The 25,285-nt window shown below is 36.2% G+C and overlaps 1 protein-coding gene across 1 annotated transcript; it reads right to left on the bottom strand.

Moving 5' to 3' along the window:
* Positions 1–585: 585 nt before the first annotated feature.
* Positions 586–14,158, bottom strand: LOC140803030 (E3 ubiquitin-protein ligase listerin). The gene is given in 18 exon segments (XM_073158709.1): positions 586–929; positions 1,058–1,288; positions 1,465–1,923; positions 2,088–2,513; positions 2,515–3,113; positions 3,305–3,995; positions 5,282–6,005; positions 6,724–7,019; positions 7,021–7,191; positions 8,220–8,703; positions 8,781–9,439; positions 10,224–10,376; positions 12,095–12,197; positions 12,964–13,055; positions 13,230–13,307; positions 13,548–13,610; positions 13,743–13,857; positions 13,966–14,158. Coding segments are annotated over 18 exon segments (5,628 nt in total). The 5' UTR covers positions 14,022–14,158; the 3' UTR covers positions 586–701.
* Between the last annotated feature and the right edge of the window lie 11,127 nt (positions 14,159–25,285).

The following is a 25,285-nucleotide window of genomic DNA, read 5'->3' on the forward strand; positions in this document are numbered from 1 at the left end:
TTAATATCATTTCAAACCTGACTTTAGCAACAAAAAAAATTTTAAATTTTCGTAATTTTTTTTTTTTTTTTTGAATTCCTAAACTAAGGGGTGGGGGATCGAACCCATGTCATTTGGCTGGGGATTACAAATGAAAACCATTGGGCCACTGCCCTGATCTCTTAAATTTTCGAATTTTGAACAAACCTGACTTTAGCCAAAAAAAAAAAAAATGAAATTTTCGAATTTTGAATCAGAATAACTGTACTTAATTCAAACTTTAACTTTTTATAAAAGGGTGCATCATGCCAATGAACGATTGTATTTAGAGAGTGCAACGTGCCAATTACTTGGTCACAAATAACATTCTATTTTTATCAGATTAAGTTTTTGCTAGCGTCTTTTATTTTTCACGACAATTTTGAGATACCTTGGAATTTTGCAAAACTTTGCAAAAAATATTGATTACTAAATTTCATTTCACCACGCAATAAAATTCAAACATTCGATGTATAAATAAAAAGAAATGGTCCTACCAGAATTATATTGACATAACTGTGAAAAAAAGGAAAGAAAGAAAAGAGTCGAATGGAGTAACTAGTAGAATAGCAGCAATATGCTGAAACTTCAACTCTGAAATGCAGTATACACAAAGAAAGATTGTATACCTGTTTGAAGAATGGGTTACAAGACCACATTCACTTTTATCTCCGGGATTGGGATCAAAATGGAGACTGGCACAATGGACAAGTGGATTTGTGAGAAGTTGAGAACCACTTATAAAGGCAGGCTGAATGAAATTTATGTTTGCATGTTTTGCAAGCTAGACGAGGTAGGCTATGGTTCACAGTATGGATAACACTATAACATATGGGACACTCCTCAACGCCTTCGAATTCCTTGTCAAAATTGCTTTTCCATATTCTTATCGCTTCTGCCAAGGCCCCATTCTGTACATTCAAACATACGCAATCAGCTTTACCTACAATGGCTTTATGTACACGTATATTCAATGCAAGACAGACACATCACCGAGCATCAGATCGATTATGCAATATGATGCTAGCACTTGAAATACCTGGTTGCGAATAAAAGACATCAATGACATTAACCATTTTCTTCGCTTCACCTCACTAATGCCAAGGCTCCTAGTGCAATCTATATCCACAGGCTTCAAAGGGTAAGACTGAGGAAGGCGAATTACTAGATCCATTCCTGTTTCATCCTTGGTGTATGTGGCGACAATCTCATTAGCTGATCTACTCACACTAACAGAGAAATTGTCATCAGCAAAACTAGCTTTCTTGATCTGCAAAAAAACGAAATGCTTCAGGTTAGGCCATGCCATTTTAAGAGCAGGCTTTGTGTGTCAGAGTGTTTTTTTTTATCATTATTTATTTATTTATTAGTGGAACCAGTGATCCAATGAAACAAATAAATGATAGAAACTATAAAAGAAATGAGAAGCAGGAAACTTGAGCACACCTCAGATAATTCATTCGAAATTAATGTTGGGCTACACCATGCTTTTGTGAAAGACTCGATAGCAGATGATACTGAACGGTCTCGTATGTCACTAAACCAACCTCTAACGTAGGCAGGAAGATTATGAAGCATCAAACCAAATACAGCACCTGCTAGAGAAGCCATTTTCTTGGGGGCAATAGGCCAAAGTGATTCTACACAAAACAACACTGAACTAGAAGTGATAGCTCGCACTGCAGCACTTGCTGCTTCAGAAACTTCAGCTGGAATTCCGACTTCTTTCTTTCTTGAGTTGGTGCCCATGCATAGCTCCAAAGGAATGTGTTGGAAAAGGCAATCAAGTACTGCTGCATTTGTAAAATCTTGTACATATTGAATCATCCTCTCTCTCAAAGATGATGACGATGGCAAGGAAGCTAAATGTGACAACAGCAAACACCAAGCAAGGAATACATTCACCTGTAAAATAAACAAAGCATGAGAGAGTTGCCAACATAGCATATTGAAAACTCACAAATCAAAATGTCCAAATGGAGCGAAGTCAAATGATTTCGAAGAGTCGGTGATATATTTTAGACAACATAAAAACCATGTAGCTAACACCTATCTAAAATATAACTTACCCGATCATGTGCCAAAAAATCCATTTGAAAAAGCTCGCCAGGTAATTTTCTTAATTTACAAGAAAGTTCTTCCCTCAATTGCATAATTTCCACTGAAGTTGTATCCAGATTGTGAGAAACCTCATTATTAGAAATACCATCATTTAACATCAAATCAGTATCTGGTATCAAAGCTAATTGCGTCATTGTCTCATTTGAAAGAAGTACAAAAGCTGCATACTGCAAAGCGGGATGAGGGTTGCCTGAAAAAAGCAAAGCATAAAGTGAACTGATAGGCCCTTTACTAAGCCCCCAAATCTCCATTGATTTCATAGCTTTGTCTCTTGCATGTGAACTGGACTGAACAACACATGAAGCAACTAACTCCCAGAACTGAGGATGATGACCTCGAGATGATGCAACAATATATGAAGCCTCAGTAGCAACATGAATCTGCAATTGCCTCAGCAGCAGCAGAGGAAAAGAATAAACGAAGAATACTTTCCAACATTCGATCCGTAATGAACTCCCATCTCTCGTTTGCCAAAGGATTTAAATTTTCAGAATCCTTTGATTCAAGTTCCGTGGGACCACGGAGCATAGAGAATGCAACAAGCGCATTTCTGGCAAGTTCTATAGTAAAAGTGTCCTTGATTTCGACAGCATTCTCAATAATCCTTAAAGCAACATTTATATCATTACCACCACTGGTAACAGTGTCATTCACCATTTCAACACTTTCTTCCACCATTACAACAGCTGATTCGATCCAAAGCCTCAACCGATGAAGCACAAACTTCCAATCCTCTTCATCAAAATCTTCCCAGCAATAAGCAACCGCAATCACCATCAACTTTGACAATAGCACCTGCACCAATGGCAGCTTATTTCCAACAGCTTGCCCATCATTCCTCTGCTTCTGAAATAACTCATATAGAAGAGCTTTCTCGATGGGGCTGGTATATCTCTCTGCTTTTGGCGTCTGCATTCTCTCAATTACTTTAACAGGGAAACATGATACAATCAATTGGAACCAGTCCTCCATATCTGTATCTAAATAGATTGAAATGATCAAAGCAAATTTAGAAAATAACTTAAATAACCACCATAAGATTTCCATATAGAACAGATATGCAATCAGGTTTTGTCATTGGATACTGAAAAATAAGACACAATGAAGTGAAGATCATCTTTTCACGCATTTCATTTTACATTGATAGAAAGTAAATGGGACCTACCATCTCCTGGTTTCCATGCATTCAGTGGAGGGAAAGATGCCACTCTCCTGAACCATTCTACTATATGCTGATGCAATTCATTTTGGCTGTAAGGGTCACTCTGACCATTAGCGCAATCTTCAAACACAGTTTTTGAGGTTCTAACAAGTATATTCATAACCGATGGAAGTATCCTCAAACAATTTAAGTTTGTAGTATCACCAACATAGAGCAAGTTTAAAAGCTGATTGAAGAGCGAAACCACTTTCTCCTTTCCCCACATGTTATTTTGAAAAAAAGTAGAAAGTAATGATGTCAGAGCCCTCAAAAATGGCTCCTGAACAGCCTCTACCTCATCAAAAGAAGCAGTCCATAAGACATTTAATCCACTACCATATCCGTGGACAAGAGCACCATCAAGTAAAATATTGAAAACAGAATCTGAAAAGCTACGGTCTCCATTTTTTATGTATTCGCATAATGGAGGTAATAAGGAGTGCAAGGCACTGCCACCGAGCCATTTCCATGTGCACAAGATTTCAGCAGCAAGCCAAGGGCGGGAATAATTAGATCTATTGATCGACAAGTCCAGAAAATGACTCTTGATTGATGAAGTTGTTTCCTTCGTAATAACACCAGCAACAACTCGATCAAACCCAATGTTGGATATTAGCTTGTCAACTAACGCAACAAACTTGGTATTTTTTGATTCCTACAAAAGTATATGCAAATTGTCAGTTTAAATAACTTGTAGAACACAAGTGCAATTCCAAAGAATCTTATATATCATAGGAAAATATATTACATTGCAATAAAAATTATAAATGTAAAAAAAATTTCAAGATAATAACTGAGTGTGCAGTTAGTCAATATCACTATGGCACCTCATCTTCAATGCTAGAACAATAAAATATCTAACATCCAGATCACTCTTCTCAACTTCAAAAATGAAATTGATTAAAATGTCGATAAATCTACAAAAAACTTTTTAATAAAATGAGAAGGAAGAAATGAAACAAGAGCCACGTAATATATGAGCCACTCTAGTACGTCATGATCCCAATTCATATTATTTTGCTGTTCTGTGGAATCATCAATTCAAATCAGATTTTGACAAAAATGAACACATATCTGCGACAGTTGATAATATGCAGAACATAAATAAATAACCTTATTTGTGAAACAAAAATCTATATTTTTACAAACTTTTGTAAACTGAACCTTATGCCAAAAGATCAGTGATAAATTCTGTATTCTGAATAAAAATGACAAAGCTAGTACAAATTCCATACAAACACAAGTAACAAAACTGCTAGAAAGGTGGGAATAGTCAACAGATCCTATTGGTCAAACAGAACATATGAAATGGTATTTCAGTGGGAAAAACACATTTCTTATGCCCCAAGGAAGTTTGAAGCGAATTTAATCATTCAACACGTCATACAAAAGAAACTCAGCTTTTATTTAATGAATAAGAGAAAATAATCAATCATCCACGATAAAACTTGATTAAAATTCTTCCTTCATCCAACTGTCGTCGCGTTGTTGGATGTAATTCTGTTGCAGTTTGCAAAGCTCTTGTCGCTTATTTAATTTGTTAACTGGGCTGCTAGGGTTTGGTGTTGGGGTCGGCCTTTTACATTTTAAGTTAATACTAAAAAAAAAAAAACAGAGAAGTTACATTTTAAGTTAATATTACAAAGGCGTGCCTAAGGTGCGCCTGAGAGCCTTTCCAAGGCGAGCCCAGGCGCGCGCCTGGGCTCGCCTTTGTAAATTGTTGAGCCTGGGATTGCCCCAGGCGCAACACCCGCGCCTGGTGGCGCCTCTCGCCTTGAGGCGAGAGGCGCTCGCCTTTGACAACTATGATAAATACATTAAGGATTAAAAGTGCCATACGTGGAGAATTTTTTAGATAGAAGGGATCAGTTCAAGTAAGTAAAATCTGCAAACAATACAGCTATCTTGTAATAAACAGAAGAAAACACAAATTCAACTCACTTGGAGCGAAGCATTTTCAGTTTCCAATCTGGCTCCTGTGCTAGCATCTGATATGATCCACTGTGGCCACGAATCACTCTTGCAAAGCAACTGATCCAATAACTTTTGTTCCTCAATTTGGTCATGGCATAAAAATTCAAAAATATCCAGCACCCTCTGGCAGCAGAAAGATGTAAAACTATCAGAATCAAATCCATTATCAAAATTTGTAAGGCCTTTTATCAACAGAATCAATACAGATCCCAAGCTTCTCTGGCCATTTAAACCAACACTTTCCATGAATTGATCACAAACTTTGGCGCGAAAAGCATGGACAGCATCACAAAAGGCAAATCTAGCCTCCATCTTTCCTAGCTCCTCTTCATCAAGTTGATCCTTTGAAACAGTGCTCCAGCTAAATTCCCAATCAATGATAAATACTGCAGATAAAATGCCTTGAACTACCTCACTTTCGGTATCAAGAGTTTTCAAACAAAAGAGACTGCCACCGAGAATATCCAAAATAAAATATGCTGTTTCCAGCAAATTATCAGAAGATTTCAGCTTCCAGTCACGATAACTTCCACCCATAAGTAACATAGAACAGGCATCCTGGACCCAAATGAAAGGAGAATCCATCATGAAAGTCATCAGCTTCCTATATACTTCCTCAAAAACCAGAATTATCGTGTTTTGTGATACAAAGGAAATTTTATCATCTTCAGATCTTCCACCAAGAGCAGCACTGTCACACAATATCAGCAAATGCATATCACGTTTTAGTTTATCAGGATATTTAATACTATATCAACGCTTGTTAAAGGATTAATCAACACAAAATATTTATTGATCTTCCAAAATTCAACTTTCAACTTTAGCAGATCTTTTATCACCAACATATACAAGACAAACAAATAAACAGCATAATTCATACAGCTACTCTATAAAAGGACAGTTACTAGCTATTGAAAATAAATTCCGTTACCGGACCAAAGCCAATGAATTTCCTTGAATTTCCAAAGTAGTTGACTACTTGGTTCCACTGCTACAAATAAGGAACTGATTTTCGGTAAAAAAAAGTCTCATGCAAACAACCCCGTTGCAATCTAGGCTGTCAGACAAGCTAGCTACTAGGCCAATAATGCATGTAAAATCTTTCTCATGGTCACGCTCATTACTTGCAGCACTAGAAAGACCATCAGGCATCAACATTCTTTCTAATAAATTGTGATTGTTTTATTGTAACTGTTTGTCAACGGAAACATATCGTCCTCAACCTGAATCTATGCGCATGTTGACACTCATAATAGACACAAGAAGATTAACATATTAAATGCTCAAAAGATCCAACCGATGCTCAAAAGTTTCAAAGAAAAACCTACTGCTAAGGAAAAATACAATGTCATTTCAAAAAGGATAAAAACTATGCAGGACATATTGTGGAAATGTTTCGCTTCACTTACCATGAAAATCGAGCACTAGAATGTTCAAATAGAGGAACAGAACAGACAACAGAAACAACCAGCGAGTCTAAAAGTTCATGATGCCAGTCAATTTCAGAAGAGTCTGACTTATGAATAATCCCCGTTGTTCTATCCCTGAGCTTCTCCATTAGAATAGCGAAGACATCTAAATGGTTTCTGTTCACCATACTAGGACTAGTGTCAGCATCTTTAAGATTCACTAAATAGGTAACAATTGCATCCCACTGTTCTGAGAAGCACACATCATCCAGTAAGGCAAGCAAGAGATCCAGCCTGGGCGTCAGTTGAGGGACTAAATTTTTTCAAGCACCAAGGGATGATATCTTTGTTGAAATATTGTAAAAACTGTTCAGTTCCCAGCTCGATGCCCATAAGTTCATGAACTATCTCACGTGATCCAAATATAGAGACAGCAACTGATACAAGCGTCACTGGATCTGGTGAGTCCTGATTCAAAAATCGGTTTAGGGATGTGTATTGAATAATCTTCCTTTCCATAGAAGAAGAGAAAAACATAATAATGCCAGAACCAAAAAAGGGTAAGATTATGCAACAAAAAGCTTTAGTGAGTCATTTTAATAAAAAACAGTCGTCACACAGATTCATCAAACAAATGGAGAAAAGCAGCATGGTAATTCATGTTTATAAAGAAACTACAGGTGATATCATCAAACTACAATCTTATTCGAAAAGAGATTGCAGATATAAAATATATGGAGAAGTGGTCAATCAAGCATATATATGGATCTTGAATCTCCAAACAACAGAAAATAATAAATATATCATCATAAATGACAATCATTTCAATTCGAGAAATTAGGCTCTAATCATTATGATCGAAGCCCATGCTCCTACGTGGTACACTCAACTCAGAACCAACTCTAATACTCAATCAGTTTCTCATACTCTAATGGCTTATCAAAACCCATATACATGTCGGTCCATGACAAGATCCCATGTTCCTGCCCCTTCAACTCTCTTAGCTGTGTTAACCAATGTATGAAATGAGCTCCCACATTTCTTTTTTGGAATGGAAAAGAAGCAATTGTAGAAATTGACTCTTCAAATAACCTCTTACATTCCTATCTAGGTCATGCGAACACTTCTAAATGCTCGACATAACACCTGCCAACACTCGGTACATGTTTGACACTCTACATGACGAAAAATTTAATATAATATAAAATAACGAACATGTGCATACAAAATTCTTGGCGTGTTTTATTACCCAGTGTTTATTACCCAGTGTGTATTATTTCTTTAAAAGTCGAGCCATTACATTTTCATGGTCAAAGCTTTTTAAAAAAAACTCAAGCAGCCATGTCTGCATCCAGGTATCATATGTTTGTGTAGTGCAGTGACCTCTAATTTAAAATATAAGTGGACTTTTCACAAATAAACAAGGTAAAAAGAAGCACTAAATTATGTTAAACCCAAAATATGAAGAGTGAATAAACTTTATTTGTGAAACTTACACTTGTCCCAATGATAGGAAAGACCCTTTCCAATGTGGGGCCCACCATGTTGACCAAGGGCCACGTCTCTTCTCTCTGCATGGCATGCTCTCCCAGTAATACAAAAAAATTAACAAAAGATTGCACATATAGAGAAGAACACTCCATTTTCTGAAATATATCCAGACAATCTGCTTGAAATTTTGAACAGAAGATCATAAGCAGATTGTGTTGTAGAAAATTAATGCCTGAAAGGATTTTAATGATGCAGGTCCCAAGGCTTTTCTCATAATCTGTGGAATGAGAGCAGTTCATTGCTTCTCTTGATTCCTTGTGAATAGGTTGGATACTATTATTTGCTCTATTAGAAGTACATGATGAATAGGATATGTCCTTATTTTTTAACCCAGAAACCTGCAGATACTCATGCCACATAAGCCCCAACAGAATATCATCAACAAGGGTACGCTGGTAAGAACTAACGGAGTCTACTTCATCACAATACCTAACAAGGAGCATAAAAATGCATTAGATCATTAAAAAAGCAAATATACAAACAACTTCTACACACTCAATCCATACCTAGAAGCATTTCTCAAGCCCCAAAGGAAACATTCATCCGCTGCCAGAAAAAAAGCCTGCCGATCTGCATTTGAAGAACAAGCCAGATTTCTCCCCTCCCAGAAGTTCTGGAAAAAGTCAAGAAAAAAACTATCTTTGGTGATTGCTTTTGAAGGCACTATCTCTAAAAATAGAACTAGCACTGGATACGACACTTGCTGAGATCCAAAACATCCATTATTAAGAAAATTCCATAACCGGCTTAGAATAGTTTTTTGGACATTCACAAAAGTCCAACTGTCTGGAAAGCTTTTAGTCAAAAGTAACACTGTGTCCCACATGGATGAATGGCAAGCTGGATTCTTTTCCTGGAAAGAACCAAGTATAGTTGCAGCTACTGCTCTCATATCCCCTTCACTGATAGCATGAGGAATGTGTTTTATACAGCTTCTAACCATCGAATATGCAGCTGACCTTATTGCTGGGGTTGGAGACTTCAAAAAGTCCAGAAAATAATTATGAGCTGAGAATAAATTTTCTGCTGAAGAAACAGCCTTGGTCCTGGCTTTCATCGCATGCTTTGATTCCCCAGATATATTTTCCGAGCCAGGCCTTTCAGAATGTGAGGAGAGGATAACATCAAGAATTGCCGCTAACGCCAGTAGTGATGAAGAGAGCACCTGTAAAAAAATAAAACCGAAATGAATGCTTATAATCAGAGAGAGAAGACATGAGCTTGTGACAAGGATTGCAATTCTTATGAGTTACAAGACCATATGACATCAGTGAGGAAAATATTTAAACTGGTTATGAATCATCAACATCAAATGATGAAGAACCTAAAAAAAAGATGAGAAAAACAGAACAAAACGGTTTCAGCTTATCATTTTCTCCCATCCAAATCAATTAGAAAATTAAGTAGTCAACAAAATTATGCACTTGAGACTAAAAAATACAACAATCAACAATAACATAACGGTGGATTATAAACAAGAATAAGCAATTAAATGAGCATAATTAATTTTCCCTGAAACACGTACACAGAAAGTACAACAGGCCACAATCTCTGCCTGTTATTTTCTCTGTCACACATTTTGAAACGCAAATCTGACAATAAAAGTAAGATACATTTTGTCTATCAACTAGTATGTGTGCAGGGAGATGCTGCAAGTGAAAGGAAATCAGAAAATGACCCAGGCCCTTCCCTTGCTACAACAGAGAGAGAGCCCAGTAATTACTTAATGATTGATGACTATTCCCAGATAAGAGTATTGATGACTACCTTTCTAGCCAAAACATACAAATTCAGCCTGAGATAAATTATAAGTAAAAATCATCCCAAAAATCCAGCTTGAGCCTTGATGCTAGAATAAAACGTTCACGCTACAATGAATAAACAAGATGATAAAAGCACACTCAGAGATTATAATCATTCAATTAAATGAGAACCATACTCATCATTACCTGTTGATGCATTTCCTCCAATTCATCAGACGCATTTGCTTTATCTGATAGACTTTGCGGTGTAAGCTTCAAATTTTCTTCTATATACGTAAATATTTCACTTGAGTACAACATCAAGGCATCTAGCCTTCTTTCTTGGAATGGAAATGCAGTCTGTGGCACAATATTTGAATGAAATAAAATTTCCTTCATCCTTTTTATTTGCTAAGTATATGAAACAAAGGTTTCTTTGAACAGTGCAGGGATGGAAAGCCCTAAAATGATAAAAAGTAAAACGAAAAAACAAACAAACATAGAAGGAAAACCCTATAGACATATCAAATAACCGGAAGCCCACTCTCACTGCATCAAGTTCAAATGGCAATAACATAAATGAGATATTAGTGTTAGTGTTTTTTAACAGTAGAGAAGTCATCATCAATAGGATCTAGAGATAGGCATCAGTAAAAACTATCATGGCAGTTTGATATAAAATGAATTGCCTGGGATTTACAAAAGATATAAAAATCCTTTGAAAAATCCTTTCCAGCACTCTTAACAAAAGTCAACAGAAAGTTCTACACCATTCAAAATTCGCAGATCACTTCAAATCACTCGTGTAGCACGATACAGTTATACATTACTCCAGGCTAATAGAGTTATCCAACCCACAGCCATACGGACAAAAGTGCCAAATAGTAGACTACTCAGCTCACGTTCCGACGTTTTTCATAGAAAGAAATATTTTAAGATCATCATGAAAACAAACGTTAATGATGGGGACAACATTGTATTCAATGGCACCAAGTTTTCCAAATACAAATATAAATGTGGAACAACCGCGCAAATTGACGTGGAAATATCATTTGAATAGAAAAACAAGAACTGAAGGTACTAAATTTCAAAAAAAAAGTCAACGAGGTCAAATGACGAGCTTTAACTAAAAGCCTGTCATTCAGTGCTCATTTGGCATTGTGCAGAGAACACAGAGTCATGTTAATATGTCTGGCTGTGAAATTTAAATCAATAACTTTTGTTTCAGGTCACACCCTTACATCCGCTTAGCACTTTTAAATACTATTTCTGCTGGAACATTTTGTAGAATCTTCATTTACTGAATTAGTAGGCTGAAGTCTACTTGTAAAGGACATGAACTGTCACGACGAGAAAAAATGTGCTACACAGCTTGTCATCAAGTAAAGTCGGTACCAAGACTCAAGGGTGTGGAACTCACGAGCTTCAAATATGTAATAAATTGCTTCTGCAATCTGCATAGCTATAAACTATCCAGGCCAGAAAATTCAAGTTATCTTCTTAGATTGAAATTCATTGAAACTGAGATGGATTAAAATATATTCTCAATAGAGTTTTAAAAGACAGATTTCTCATCACACATGTTTAGATTCTTACAGATAAAGTTGAAAGAGGCAGCATTAAATTATTTACATTCAGTTTCTGTTCCAGCTTTATCACATTAGCCACGGCACTTTTATGATGTAGGGTATCATATGTGTAAGTTCAGAGGTATGCATCTTCTCTCTTGCCTCACCAGCAATATTCCACTGGAACACAAATTAAGTGATGTAAAACAGATTAACCAGCAGAAAATTTTCTTGGCCTACTGCAGTATTCGCTGACATTTAAATCTCAAGAGTCAAATGTTTGTCTGCTTACAGCATTAGTGACTCTGATAATCTGATTGAATGTTCAAAATTCTTATCATTTATGAGAAAGGACAAACCAATAGATATTCTTATCATTTACGAGAAAGGACAAACCAATTGACGTCTTCCTTTATCATGATAAGCAAATGTTTATAGTATAGCACAGAGGAAAAAAAATCATGTAGGTGTATAATATGAAAGACCCGTGCTTAAGAAAACTAAATAAACCTGAAATGATCGCTTTGCAGCTTGAGAGACTTCATATACTGAATCAAAATGAGAAAACCACCAGGGTCCTATCAGAGGCTTTAGATGTGGAGCCAACTCTCTTCTGAAAATGGAACATAAATAGAAATCATGTTATCCTCACAGGAAATTAACTGAAAAACTCTTGCAAGCTCATTTGTTAATGTTATGAGTCACTGCTCAATAAAGTTTGATAGTGGTGGGAGTGGCTTCTTAAATCTAAAAGTATCAAGCATTTTAAGCTCTATTTCTCATAACAAAATCACTCCAGTAAATTCAATTATATTTATACCCCATGAAGACCACCCTACTTCCCCAATATTGAATTAATATACTGAAATTATACTGCTGTTTAGTTGGTCAAAAATAATCACAAGAATCAATTAACATGGCATTTACACCCCTTGTGGTAAGGAGAGCAACCTTACAGAACCCAACCCCAACCCATGTTCATTTAATTTACTCAAATTCCAATAAGTGAAGTCATGACCAATGTCCTCTGCACAATTATCACTTCATCTTCTGCTGAAGCAACTATCCCTTTGCATTAGAAATAATACAGTAAATGGAAAGTAGATAATGAACATTAATTCTATTTTTAAGCTCTAAGCATTTTAACAATATTAAACCCAGAAGATAGTGCAACAATCAACTGAACATGAATGCATTGGCACTGGCATATTGGCCTTCTAGGCATCTAATGAAACACAAATGAAAGAAATCCAGCAGCTTTTAATGCTGCATTTTATATGGCGCCTAGATAACAAATCAAACAAACCCAAGTTTCACCATCTTGTATTTAAGAAAGCCATAAAGTAAATGAATACAAGTTAGGGTATTTGGGCACATACCCGACTGCACTGACAAGATTAGTCATGGTTTCATGAGTAGCTCGTCGAACTTCTCTGCTGTAATCCATGAGCAACTTCCTGTATTCAAATGCCTGCAATAAGAAAAGAAATTGAAAATTTTGAATATCTGGGGTAAGATGATGCTAATGAAGATATATTTATGCTCTTCGAAAGAGAAGGCCGAGTACAAACATCCCGCGCTTGATTTAATTGAACTTTTACAAACCAAGTTGTAAAAAATTATAGAGATGAGGTTATGAGCATACCCATTGAGGAATAATGGCCACAATTTCCAATGCCGTTTTCTCCGCGATAAGTTGAGAAAGTGATGACAAAGCTTTAAGCTGTGAGACATACAAACATATGTCTGTAAGCAAGTTATATATTTCGTTTACCACCAGAACTAAAGGACAACCCTTCAGATAATATCACAAAAAATACTTAGCAGCACATTGTCATTCTCATTGTACCGGTCTGTTTAACCTATAAACATCAGTCAAATATACGTTTGGCACAAGTGATATAAATAACCAGTGTACTAAAGAGATAGTTTACGCAAGCACGTCCAATTCTACATTATTTACCTTAGTGGTAGGATCTTTTCGTGAAAGCCGCTTCAGCTGTACAGCCAATTCGCCATCAATATCCTGCTTCGGCCGCCAAAATCAACGACAATCGCTATTATTAATAATGACTGTGAAAAAGAGGGAAAGCCCACAGCTGCTTCATCCTTTTCAATGAGAAAGGAATTTGACATTAAAAAAAAGTAGGAAACCAACCAAAAAGGTAGAGCCATCAGAGGTTGATGTGAGTGAAGAGTCTACGCGAGAATTTCCCACATAGCCACCAAATCCCACCGTCGCAGCACTGGAAGCCAATAGCGACGCAGCCTCACTGCAAACCTCTCATATTTTTCATCGATTAAGAATCCCGAATCACCCAAAAAAAAAACATATCAAACACGATTTTTTTATTAAAAAAAGAGAAAACAGAGAAAGAAACCTGCTGCTAGATGGCCGAAACTTGCTTCTTGCAGCTTCTCCTTTGGTTCTCCCCATTACTTCTCTTCCCTAATCAGTGTCTATGCTCTCTACCGCCTTTGTAAACAAAGATGGATTACTGTAACATTCTAAAATCTTACGGTATTTATAGCGCTTGTTTTCTTCCGAAGGTCGACTTGCAGATCAACCCAGAATCAGCCTCTAGACTGTCTGACTAAATTATAAATTTATATATATATATATATAATATAATAATCTATACTGTATTATTATTATTAGATCAAGTATGAAATCTTTAGAATAATTATCAACTAAAATATTTAATTTTATAATTAAATTTTTTGTCTTATGAAATATCTACTCAAATCACTTCATATTTTATATTAAAAAAATATAAACAAAATTTTTCTTTTAAATCGAACAACTGTTTTAAATTAAAAATATGTTATACCAAAAAATTGATCAAAAAAAGAATGTTGATTTCACATCTATTTCAAGAAACTTATTTTGTGTTTGTCTGCTAATTTGTTTGGGTCTGGAGTGCATCGGTTCCATGTAGCTCGTATGCCCCACTGTGAGTTATTATATTATTGTCAATTTTTTTTAAAATTTCTTCTTTTTTTTTTTTTTTCTGTAGAAGTAAAACCGTTATGCTCTTTTAAGGAAAATTAGTTTTTAAGTGTCTGATTTACGGTTAATGAGATCCTACTCATGTGGGCATTGTCTCCATGAGAGGATGGATGGCCAAGATCTTGCCAAACATACAATTTCAAAAAAAAAAGTGGGTCCTACATATGCATGGACAAATCTTGACCATCCATCCTATCATGGGGGCAATGCCCGCATAGGTAGTGTAAGGAATTGTTGTTGTGCAGGAAATAAATATAAAAACATTATTATAATGTGTGTATCAGAAGTTAGTGTTGTGTCCGGTGTTGTCAACACTGTACACAGCACGGCAGCGGAAGTTAAGTATTTAACACACAAATATAACTTTAATAAATTAACACCAGATTTAAATTATGCACAAGTACGAATACTTGTGCGATGCCTCATGGCAAAAAATTCACTAGAAAAATTATGTAAATCGTTTACACCAAAACAATACTAGTGAGAAAACAAAACCAAATTCCTTGACACTCCAAGGATTAAAAATGCATCAAAATAAACCACATAAAAACTAGATGCATAAAATAAAAACGTATTGTTTAAAACAAACACAACCACTCTTCGTCCAACACTCTGCGTCAGTGTTGTCTCCGAGTGTTGGCAACACCAATCGGCAACACGGAAAATCTGTGAATCAATCACTCAAACACTTCACACGAAAATCTCCAATACTGAACTTGTGTGTTCAGAAAATGCTCCAGCAGCTTTCTGCGTTGCAAAGTGATCAATCGATCACACGAAAACTTCTCATCAAAAATAGGCTCGGCTTTCGTATATTCTTCTATGTAAGAGCTCCTCTGCCGACCTTCCCGAAGACTCCCAAAAACTCCAGCAGCTTCTCTTCACAACAAAGTGATCCACAATCACACAAAACTTCAGCACCTACACAATAAAGTGACAACCCGATCACATAAAAATGTAGAGCAAATATATGTTGGACTTTTGTAATTTCTTCTATGTGAAAAGCTTCCTAGTCCAACTCTCTCCTCTCCAAAAACCCCACTGTACGGCTGCAAGGGTATCCATATTTATACCAATAGTTTGACCTAAAATTTATTCCATAAAAGTGTCCTACAAAATATGGAAACAAGAATTTCATTAGATAAAAAACACTTTCAAATAAAGATAAAATATCTTGGAGATACAAATCATATTAAAAACAAATACTATAATATCTATAGATAAATAAAGCAAGATCTGATAATCTATAAATAAGTAAACCAAGATATTATCATTTAAATTAAATGAAGCAATATTTGATAATCTAGAAAGGCAAAATCATAAATTGATAATATCAATTTAGCAAAATAATAAAGGAATAAAATATTCCTTTCAATCTCCCCTTTTTTGCCTTTCTGGACAAAACATCCAAAAATGATAATCTTGGTTAGCATCGCAGTCAGTTAAGCTCCCCCTGCATTGGAGTGTGTCTCCCCCTGAGTCAAAGTTCATCTCCCCCTGAATTAAACATGTTAGAGCACTGGTGTTGTTGACAGTGTTGTCAACACCATCATTAGAACACCTGAAAACATAAGAAGTCATACGAATGAGAAATTCATTAATCATGTAAAGCAACCTAAAAAGAGCATTAAAGACAGAGTATAAGTATTCATTCAAGCTCAGCAACTCCAGATACTCAGCATCATTCTTTTGCATTTTTGGTCCTCATACTCCCCCTTTTTGGCCAGAATGTAAGCCAAGTTCCAAAATCAGACTATAACAAAACATATGTGCTCTTACTCTAACAAAAACAATACACCGATTCAATCCTTCAGCTCCAAAAAAAAAACCGCATGGTAAATGTAATATTTCCGAAATTTACCCAAAACACTCATAACGATTCTATCCCAAAATCAAACAGTAAAATTGATTCAAACTCGTGTTATGACGATTTCAAAAGAAAATCCAGTAAAACCCACGTCGATTATAACTCACTGACACAAGTATACACATAAATTCAAAATCTAGATAATCAAGGTTTTTATCAACTGTCATAGGTCAACACTGATATGTCACTGCACATGATGAATTCACGAAACAAAAATCAATATGCATGTCCTACATATGCCTCCAATATGATGAATTTTCAAAATGTCAGGCAATGTAAAAACTGTGCTATGTCAGAACTTGGTGTTGGCAACACCACTGAGTTTTATTCAAACTTCCATAAAATTTTATTTTGATCAGAAATGGTAGCTCCCACACTAGAAGAACGGTCTTCAATGGACTCCCCTAGGTAGCTTTTTCCATTATTATTTTTTACTTAGAAGTGATAGCTCCCACACTAGAAGAACGGTCTTCAATGGACTACTCTAGGTAGCTTTTTCCATTTTCTTCTAAACAATTTTTTTTATTTACCTCTTTTCTGTTTTTCTCCTTTTGCTCACATTTTCCAAGTCATCTTTTCACTTTAGACAAGATCACGATTTTCATGAATGTCCTCAACTACTCAATGCCTTGGATTTGAGCAAAATCTATTTATCAACATACGATTGGAAGTATGAACACTCAGGGTAACTTTCAGAAATTTGCCTTCACTGTTCAGTCATTGCACAAATAAATAGGATGATTATGAATATGCAGTATGCCTAATATCCTAGTAATGGTCATGCACAAACGGATGTTGTCTCTGGTGTTGGCAACACCACTGACAACACTGAACAAATGTTTTTCTTTTAAAGTACACACATGCTGAGAGATTTCCAAAGATTGGAAAATCTCTCAAAATCCAAAGGTTTCGTGAATATATCAGCCAATTGATTCTCAGTCCTAACAAATTCCAGTCGAATTACGCATTTTTCAACCAAATCTCGAATAAAGTGACGTCTTATGTCTATGTGTTTTGTTCGAGAGTGTTGAATAGGATTCTTAGAAATGTCTATAACACTTGAGTTGTCACAATATACCATCATGTAATTGCTTAACTTGTAATCTAAGAAAGAAATTTAGTTCTCCTACCATGCTCATTTTGAACTGTGATGACATGCAATCCACAAAGTTATTCACAAGTATTTGAGATGAAGAATCGAAAATAATATCATCTACATATACTTGACAGATCAAAATATCAGATTTCAGTTTTTGAATGAAAAGGGTTTTATCAACCTCACCTCGTTTGAAGCCCAAGTTTATCAGATTGTCAGGTAACCTACCGTACCATACCTGTGGAGCCTGTTTCATTCCATACAAGGCCTTCTTCAATTTGTAGACATGATCCACGTGGTGAGGATCTTCAAATCCCTTAGGTTGACTGACATAGACTGGGAAAACGTGGAGCTCATGCAGATTAAACCAATCATTTTGCGGTAGTCCACCTTTTCTTTGTTTCTTGTTTGCACACCATCATGTAATTCACCAATGATTTGTGATGATGGATGATTCTTCTGAATCTTGCTGGGAATTTCTCTTTCACAATTAATCACCACATCATCATTATCATTGTTGTCATTATCCACAGTTTCTGTTCGGTTCAGAGGCGGTGTTGTGCTTGGTGTTGCCTCACTGGTCTCAACACCGGACTCAACACTGTTTCTGGTCAGTTCCTCACTTATATCCAGCCATTCTTCTACATCAGCCTCCGGTGTTTTAACTGTTAGATCAGCAAGATCATCAAACACAACGTTAATTGATTCCATTGTAGTCCTAGTTCTCAGATTAAATACACGATAAGCACGGCCATTAGTAGAGTATCCAAGAAAGAGACATTTAACACTTTTTGAATCAAATTTAGCTAGATGATCTCTATCATTCAACACATAACCTACACATCCAAAAATATGAAAATATTTAAGGTTTGGTTTTCTTCCCATTATAATCTCATATGAGGTCATTGTAGAACCACTCCTTAAATAAACACGGTTGGAAATGTGACATGCTGTATTTAAAGCTTCGGCCCAAAAACATTTTGACACATTCTTAGAACTAAGCATGACCCAAGCCATTTCTAGGAGGGTTCGATTTTTCCTTTCAGCTATGCCGATTTTTTGAGGGGTCTTCGGAGATGAATAATCATGAGTGATACCTTTCTTATGGCACAAAGAAATAAAATAAGAATTTTCAAACTCCTCACCATGATCGGTTCTTATTTTAACCACCCTCATATCAAACAGATTTGTTATCCTAGCATGCAACTTCTTAAAAGCATCAAATGTATCAGATTTTTCTCTAAGAAAACTTACCCAAGTAAAATGCGAAAAATCATCAACACAAACAAACGAATATTTCTTACCACCCAAGCTCTCAACATCCATTGGACCCAGTATATCCATATGCAAAAGTTCAAGGCACTGTGTTGTCCCAAAGTGTTGCAACACTGAGTGCGCAACACGGGTTTGTTTACTTTTCTGGCATGGACCACAGACATACACAACACCTAAATTTAAATTGGGCATACCTCTCACAGCATCAAACTTACGCAGATTCTTCAAGGTATTGATACTCACGTGTCCCAGTTTTTGATGCCATACGTCTAATTCACTCACCTTGGCACTTCGGCAACCATCACCTTCTCCCAATTGATAACAATTGTCAGCTGAACGAGTACCTGACATTACACAAACATTGGCATCATTAAAAACTTCACAGTTATTTTTATTGAACTTAACATGTAAATCATCATCACAAAGTTGACTTATGCTTATTAAGTTTGAGTTAAGTCCTTCAACATGTAGAACATTGTGAAGTTCAGGAAGCCCATCAACGTTCAAGGTTCCTTTGCCTACAATTCTTCCTTTAGAACCACCACCATAGGTTACACGCCCACTTTTTATTTCAACATAATCTGTGAGGTGTTCTTTAAATCCGGTCATGTGGCGTGAGCACCCACTGTCGAAGTACCATGCACCTGCAATGTTAGTTTTTAAAGAAGTATAAATGATATTGCATCGAATAACAGTTTTAGGTACCCAAACTTTCCTTGTGGAAGATTTCTTGACCGCGGTGTTGCGCTTGGTGTTGGACAACACTGTGGGCAACACCCGATTTGATTTCCAATTCAGGTAGTCGTCTCTTAGTTTGTAGCAGAAGGGTCTGATGTGCCCAGGCTTATAGCAGTAGTGGCAGATAAAATGTCGCTTTCTTTGCTTTGGTTTGGAAATTGACACTTGCTTCTTGGTTTGTGGCATCTTCACTGGCGGGTCAACTTTCAAATGAGAAGAGGAAGCTCTGTTTTGTTTCAGCATTTGTTCCAAGGCTTGCTTTGAGATTGACAGAGTGTTCATGGGAGGTTTCACTGTTAAGGGGACAGAGCAATCTTCGCTTGCCTTTACAAACATGGTTGATTTTGATTTAGAATCGGAAGTTTCACCATGTTCATATGTGCTTTCAACATATCCAAGACCAGTTATGGTGTCCTTTACCATAGTTAGCATTGAGTCAAGTTTTGACGAACTTGAGTTGAATTTTGCAAGAGTCTTTGAGGCCTTCTCAAGCTCCTCCTTGACTTTGCACAATTCAAGATCCTTCTTGCTAAGCACAACTTCAAGTCGAGACACAGATTCTTTCAGATCAGCATTATCCTTAGAGAGGATGGAATTTATTTTATTTCTTTTGATCCAATCTTCGTATAGCTCCTCATACATAGCCTGCACACATTCAAATGTGAGTTCATCAGAATCATTATCCTGAATTTCATGATTACCTGAGTCACCGTGAGATTTAGCATTGAGACACAAGGATTTTGAAGTGGTGTTGCGGCCCGGTGTTGCAACACCAGAGGCAACACCGTGCGGGTTGACTTGCAGCCGGCATTTTTCCTTCAAAACAGCAGTGTTTGTAGACAGAACGTCCATTGAGATTCTATAAAGTTTCCTGCAAACAAAAACAACAATAAACCAGAATCAATCACTTAGTGTATCAAGCGTTGGCTCTGATACCGCTTGTAAGGAATTGTTGTTGTGCAGGAAATAAATATAAAAACATTATTATAATGTGTGTATCAGAAGTTAGTGTTGTGTCCGGTGTTGTCAACACTGTACACAACACGGCAGCGGAAGTTAAGTATTTAACACACAAATATAACTTTAATAAATTAACACCAGATTTAAATTATGCACAAGTACGAATACTTGTGCGATGCCTCATGGCAAAAAATTCACTAGAAAAATTATGTAAATCGTTTACACAAAAACAATACTAGTGAGAAAACAAAACCAAATTCCTTGACACTCCAAGGATTAAAAATGCATCAAAATAAACCACATAAAAACTAGATGCATAAAATAAAAACGTATTGCTTAAAACAAACACAACCACTCTTCGTCCAACACTCTGCGTCAGTGTTGTCTCCGAGTGTTGGCAACACCAATCGGCAACACGGAAAATCTGTGAATCAATCACTCAAACACTTCACACGAAAATCTCCAATACTGAACTTGTGTGTTCAGAAAATGCTCCAGCAGCTTTCTGCGTTGCAAAGTGATCAATCGATCACACGAAAACTTCTCATCAAAAATAGGCTCGACTTTCGTATATTCTTCTATGTAAGAACTCCTCTGCCGACCTTCCTGAAGACTCCCAAAAACTCCAGCAGCTTCTCTTCACAACAAAGTGATCCACAATCACACAAAACTTCAGCACCTACACAATAAAGTGACAACCCGATCACATAAAAATGTAGAGCAAATATATGTTGGACTTTTGTAATTTCTTCTATGTGAAAAGCTTCCTAGTCCAACTCTCTCCTCTCCAAAAACCCCACTGTACGGCTGCAAGGGTATCCATATTTATACCAATAGTTTGACCTAAAATTTATTCCATAAAAGTGTCCTACAAAATATGGAAACAAGAATTTCATTAGATAAAAAACACTTTCAAATAAAGATAAAATATCTTGGAGATACAAATCATATTAAAAACAAATACTATAATATCTATAGATAAATAAAGCAAGATCTGATAATCTATAAATAAGTAAACCAAGATATTATCATTTAAATTAAATGAAGCAATATTTGATAATCTAGAAAGGCAAAATCATAAATTGATAATATCAATTTAGCAAAATAATAAAGGAATAAAATATTCCTTTCAATCTCCCTTTTTTTGCCTTTCTGGACAAAACATCCAAAAATGATAATCTTGGTTAGCATCGCAGTCAGTTAAGCTCCCCCTGCATTGGAGTGTGTCTCCCCCTGAGTCAAAGTTCATCTCCCCCTGAATTAAACATGTTAGAGCACTGGTGTTGTTGACAGTGTTGTCAACACCATCATTAGAACACCTGAAAACATAAGAAGTCATACGAATGAGAAATTCATTAATCATGTAAAGCAACCTAAAAAGAGCATTAAAGACAGAGTATAAGTATTCATTCAAGCTCAGCAACTCCAGATACTCAGCATCATTCTTTTGCATTTTTTGTCCTCATACTCCCCCTTTTTGGCCAGAATGTAAGCCAAGTTCCAAAATCAGACTATAACAAAACATATGTGCTCTTACTCTAACAAAAACAATACACCGATTCAATCCTTCAGCTCCAAAAAAAAAACCGCATGGTAAATGTAATATTTCCGAAATTTACCCAAAACACTCATAACGATTCTATCCCAAAATCAAACAGTAAAATTGATTCAAACTCGTGTTATGACGATTTCAAAAGAAAATCCAGTAAAACCCACGTCGATTATAACTCACTGACACAAGTATACACATAAATTCAAAATCTAGATAATCAAGGTTTTTATCAACTGTCATAGGTCAACACTGATATGTCACTGCACATGATGAATTCACGAAACAAAAATCAATATGCATGTCCTACATATGCCTCCAATATGATGAATTTTCAAAATGTCAGGCAATGTAAAAACTGTGCTATGTCAGAACTTGGTGTTGGCAACACCACTGAGTTTTATTCAAACTTCCATAAAATTTTATTTTGATCAGAAATGGTAGCTCCCACACTAGAAGAACGGTCTTCAATGGACTCCCCTAGGTAGCTTTTTCCATTATTATTTTTTACTTAGAAGTGATAGCTCCCACACTAGAAGAACGGTCTTCAATGGACTACTCTAGGTAGCTTTTTCCATTTTCTTCTAAACAATTTTTTTTATTTACCTCTTTTCTGTTTTTCTCCTTTTGCTCACATTTTCCAAGTCATCTTTTCACTTTAGACAAGATCACGATTTTCATGAATGTCCTCAACTACTCAATGCCTTGGATTTGAGCAAAATCTATTTATCAACATACGATTGGAAGTATGAACACTCAGGGTAACTTTCAGAAATTTGCCTTCACTGTTCAGTCATTGCACAAATAAATAGGATGATTATGAATATGCAGTATGCCTAATATCCTAGTAATGGTCATGCACAAACGGATGTTGTCTCTGGTGTTGGCAACACCACTGACAACACTGAACAAATGTTTTTCTTTTAAAGTACACACATGCTGAGAGATTTCCAAAGATTGGAAAATCTCTCAAAATCCAAAGGTTTCGTGAATATATCAGCCAATTGATTCTCAGTCCTAACAAATTCCAGTCGAATTACGCATTTTTCAACCAAATCTCGAATAAAGTGACGTCTTATGTCTATGTGTTTTGTTCGAGAGTGTTGAATAGGATTCTTAGAAATGTCTATAACACTTGAGTTGTCACAATATACCATCATGTAATTGCTTAACTTGTAATCTAAGAAAGAAATTTAGTTCTCCTACCATGCTCATTTTGAACTGTGATGACATGCAATCCACAAAGTTATTCACAAGTATTTGAGATGAAGAATCGAAAATAATATCATCTACATATACTTGACAGATCAAAATATCAGATTTCAGTTTTTGAATGAAAAGGGTTTTATCAACCTCACCTCGTTTGAAGCCCAAGTTTATCAGATTGTCAGCTAACCTACCGTACCATACCCGTGGAGCCTGTTTCATTCCATACAAGGCCTTCTTCAATTTGTAGACATGATCCACGTGGTGAGGATCTTCAAATCCCTTAGGTTGACTGACATAGACTGGGAAAACGTGGAGCTCATGCAGATTAAACCAATCATTTTGCGGTAGTCCACCTTTTCTTTGTTTCTTGTTTGCACACCATCATGTAATTCACCAATGATTTGTGATGATGGATGATTCTTCTGAATCTTGCTGGGAATTTCTCTTTCACAATTAATCACCACATCATCATTATCATTGTTGTCATTATCCACAGTTTCTGTTCGGTTCAGAGGCGGTGTTGTGCTTGGTGTTGCCTCACTGGTCTCAACACCGGACTCAACACTGTTTCTGGTCAGTTCCTCACTTATATCCAGCCATTCTTCTACATCAGCCTCCGGTGTTTTAAATGTTAGATCAGCAAGATCATCAAACACAACGTTAATTGATTCCATTGTAGTCCTAGTTCTCAGATTAAATACACGATAAGCACGGCCATTAGTAGAGTATCCAAGAAAGAGACATTTAACACTTTTTGAATCAAATTTAGCTAGATGATCTCTATCATTCAACACATAACCTACACATCCAAAAATATGAAAATATTTAAGGTTTGGTTTTCTTCCCATTATAATCTCATATGAGGTCATTGTAGAACCACTCCTTAAATAAACACGGTTGGAAATGTGACATGCTGTATTTAAAGCTTCGGCCCAAAAACATTTTGACACATTCTTAGAACTAAGCATGACCCGAGCCATTTCTAGGAGGGTTCGATTTTTCCTTTCAGCTATGCCGATTTTTTGAGGGGTCTTCGGAGATGAATAATCATGAGTGATACCTTTCTTATGGCACAAAGAAATAAAATGAGAATTTTCAAACTCCTCACCATGATCGGTTCTTATTTTAACCACCCTCATATCAAACAGATTTGTTATCCTAGCATGCAACTTCTTAAAAGCATCAAATGTATCAGATTTTTCTCTAAGAAAACTTACCCAAGTAAAATGCGAAAAATCATCAACACAAACAAACGAATATTTCTTACCACCCAAGCTCTCAACATCCATTGGACCCAGTATATCCATATGCAAAAGTTCAAGGCACTGTGTTGTCCCAAAGTGTTGCAACACTGAGTGCGCAACACGGGTTTGTTTACTTTTCTGGCATGGACCACAGACATACACAACACCTAAATTTAAATTGGGCATACCTCTCACAGCATCAAACTTACGCAGATTCTTCAAGGTATTGATACTCACGTGTCCCAGTTTTTGATGCCATACGTCTAATTCACTCACCTTGGCACTTCGGCAACCATCACCTTCTCCCAATTGATAACAATTGTCAGCTGAACGAGTACCTGACATTACACAAACATTGGCATCATTAAAAACTTCACAGTTATTTTTATTGAACTTAACATGTAAATCATCATCACAAAGTTGACTTATGCTTATTAAGTTTGAGTTAAGTCCTTCAACATGTAGAACATTGTGAAGTTCAGGAAGCCCATCAACGTTCAAGGTTCCTTTGCCTACAATTCTTCCTTTAGAACCACCACCATAGGTTACACGCCCACTTTTTATTTCAACATAATCTGTGAGGTGTTCTTTAAATCCGGTCATGTGGCGTGAGCACCCACTGTCGAAGTACCATGCACCTGCAATGTTAGTTTTTAAAGAAGTATAAATGATATTGCATCGAATAACAGTTTTAGGTACCCAAACTTTCCTTGTGGAAGATTTCTTGACCGCGGTGTTGCGCTTGGTGTTGGA

Source organism: Primulina eburnea, chromosome 10 (genome assembly GCF_022965805.1).
Source record: "Primulina eburnea isolate SZY01 chromosome 10, ASM2296580v1, whole genome shotgun sequence".
Taxonomy (NCBI): Eukaryota; Viridiplantae; Streptophyta; class Magnoliopsida; order Lamiales; family Gesneriaceae; genus Primulina; species Primulina eburnea.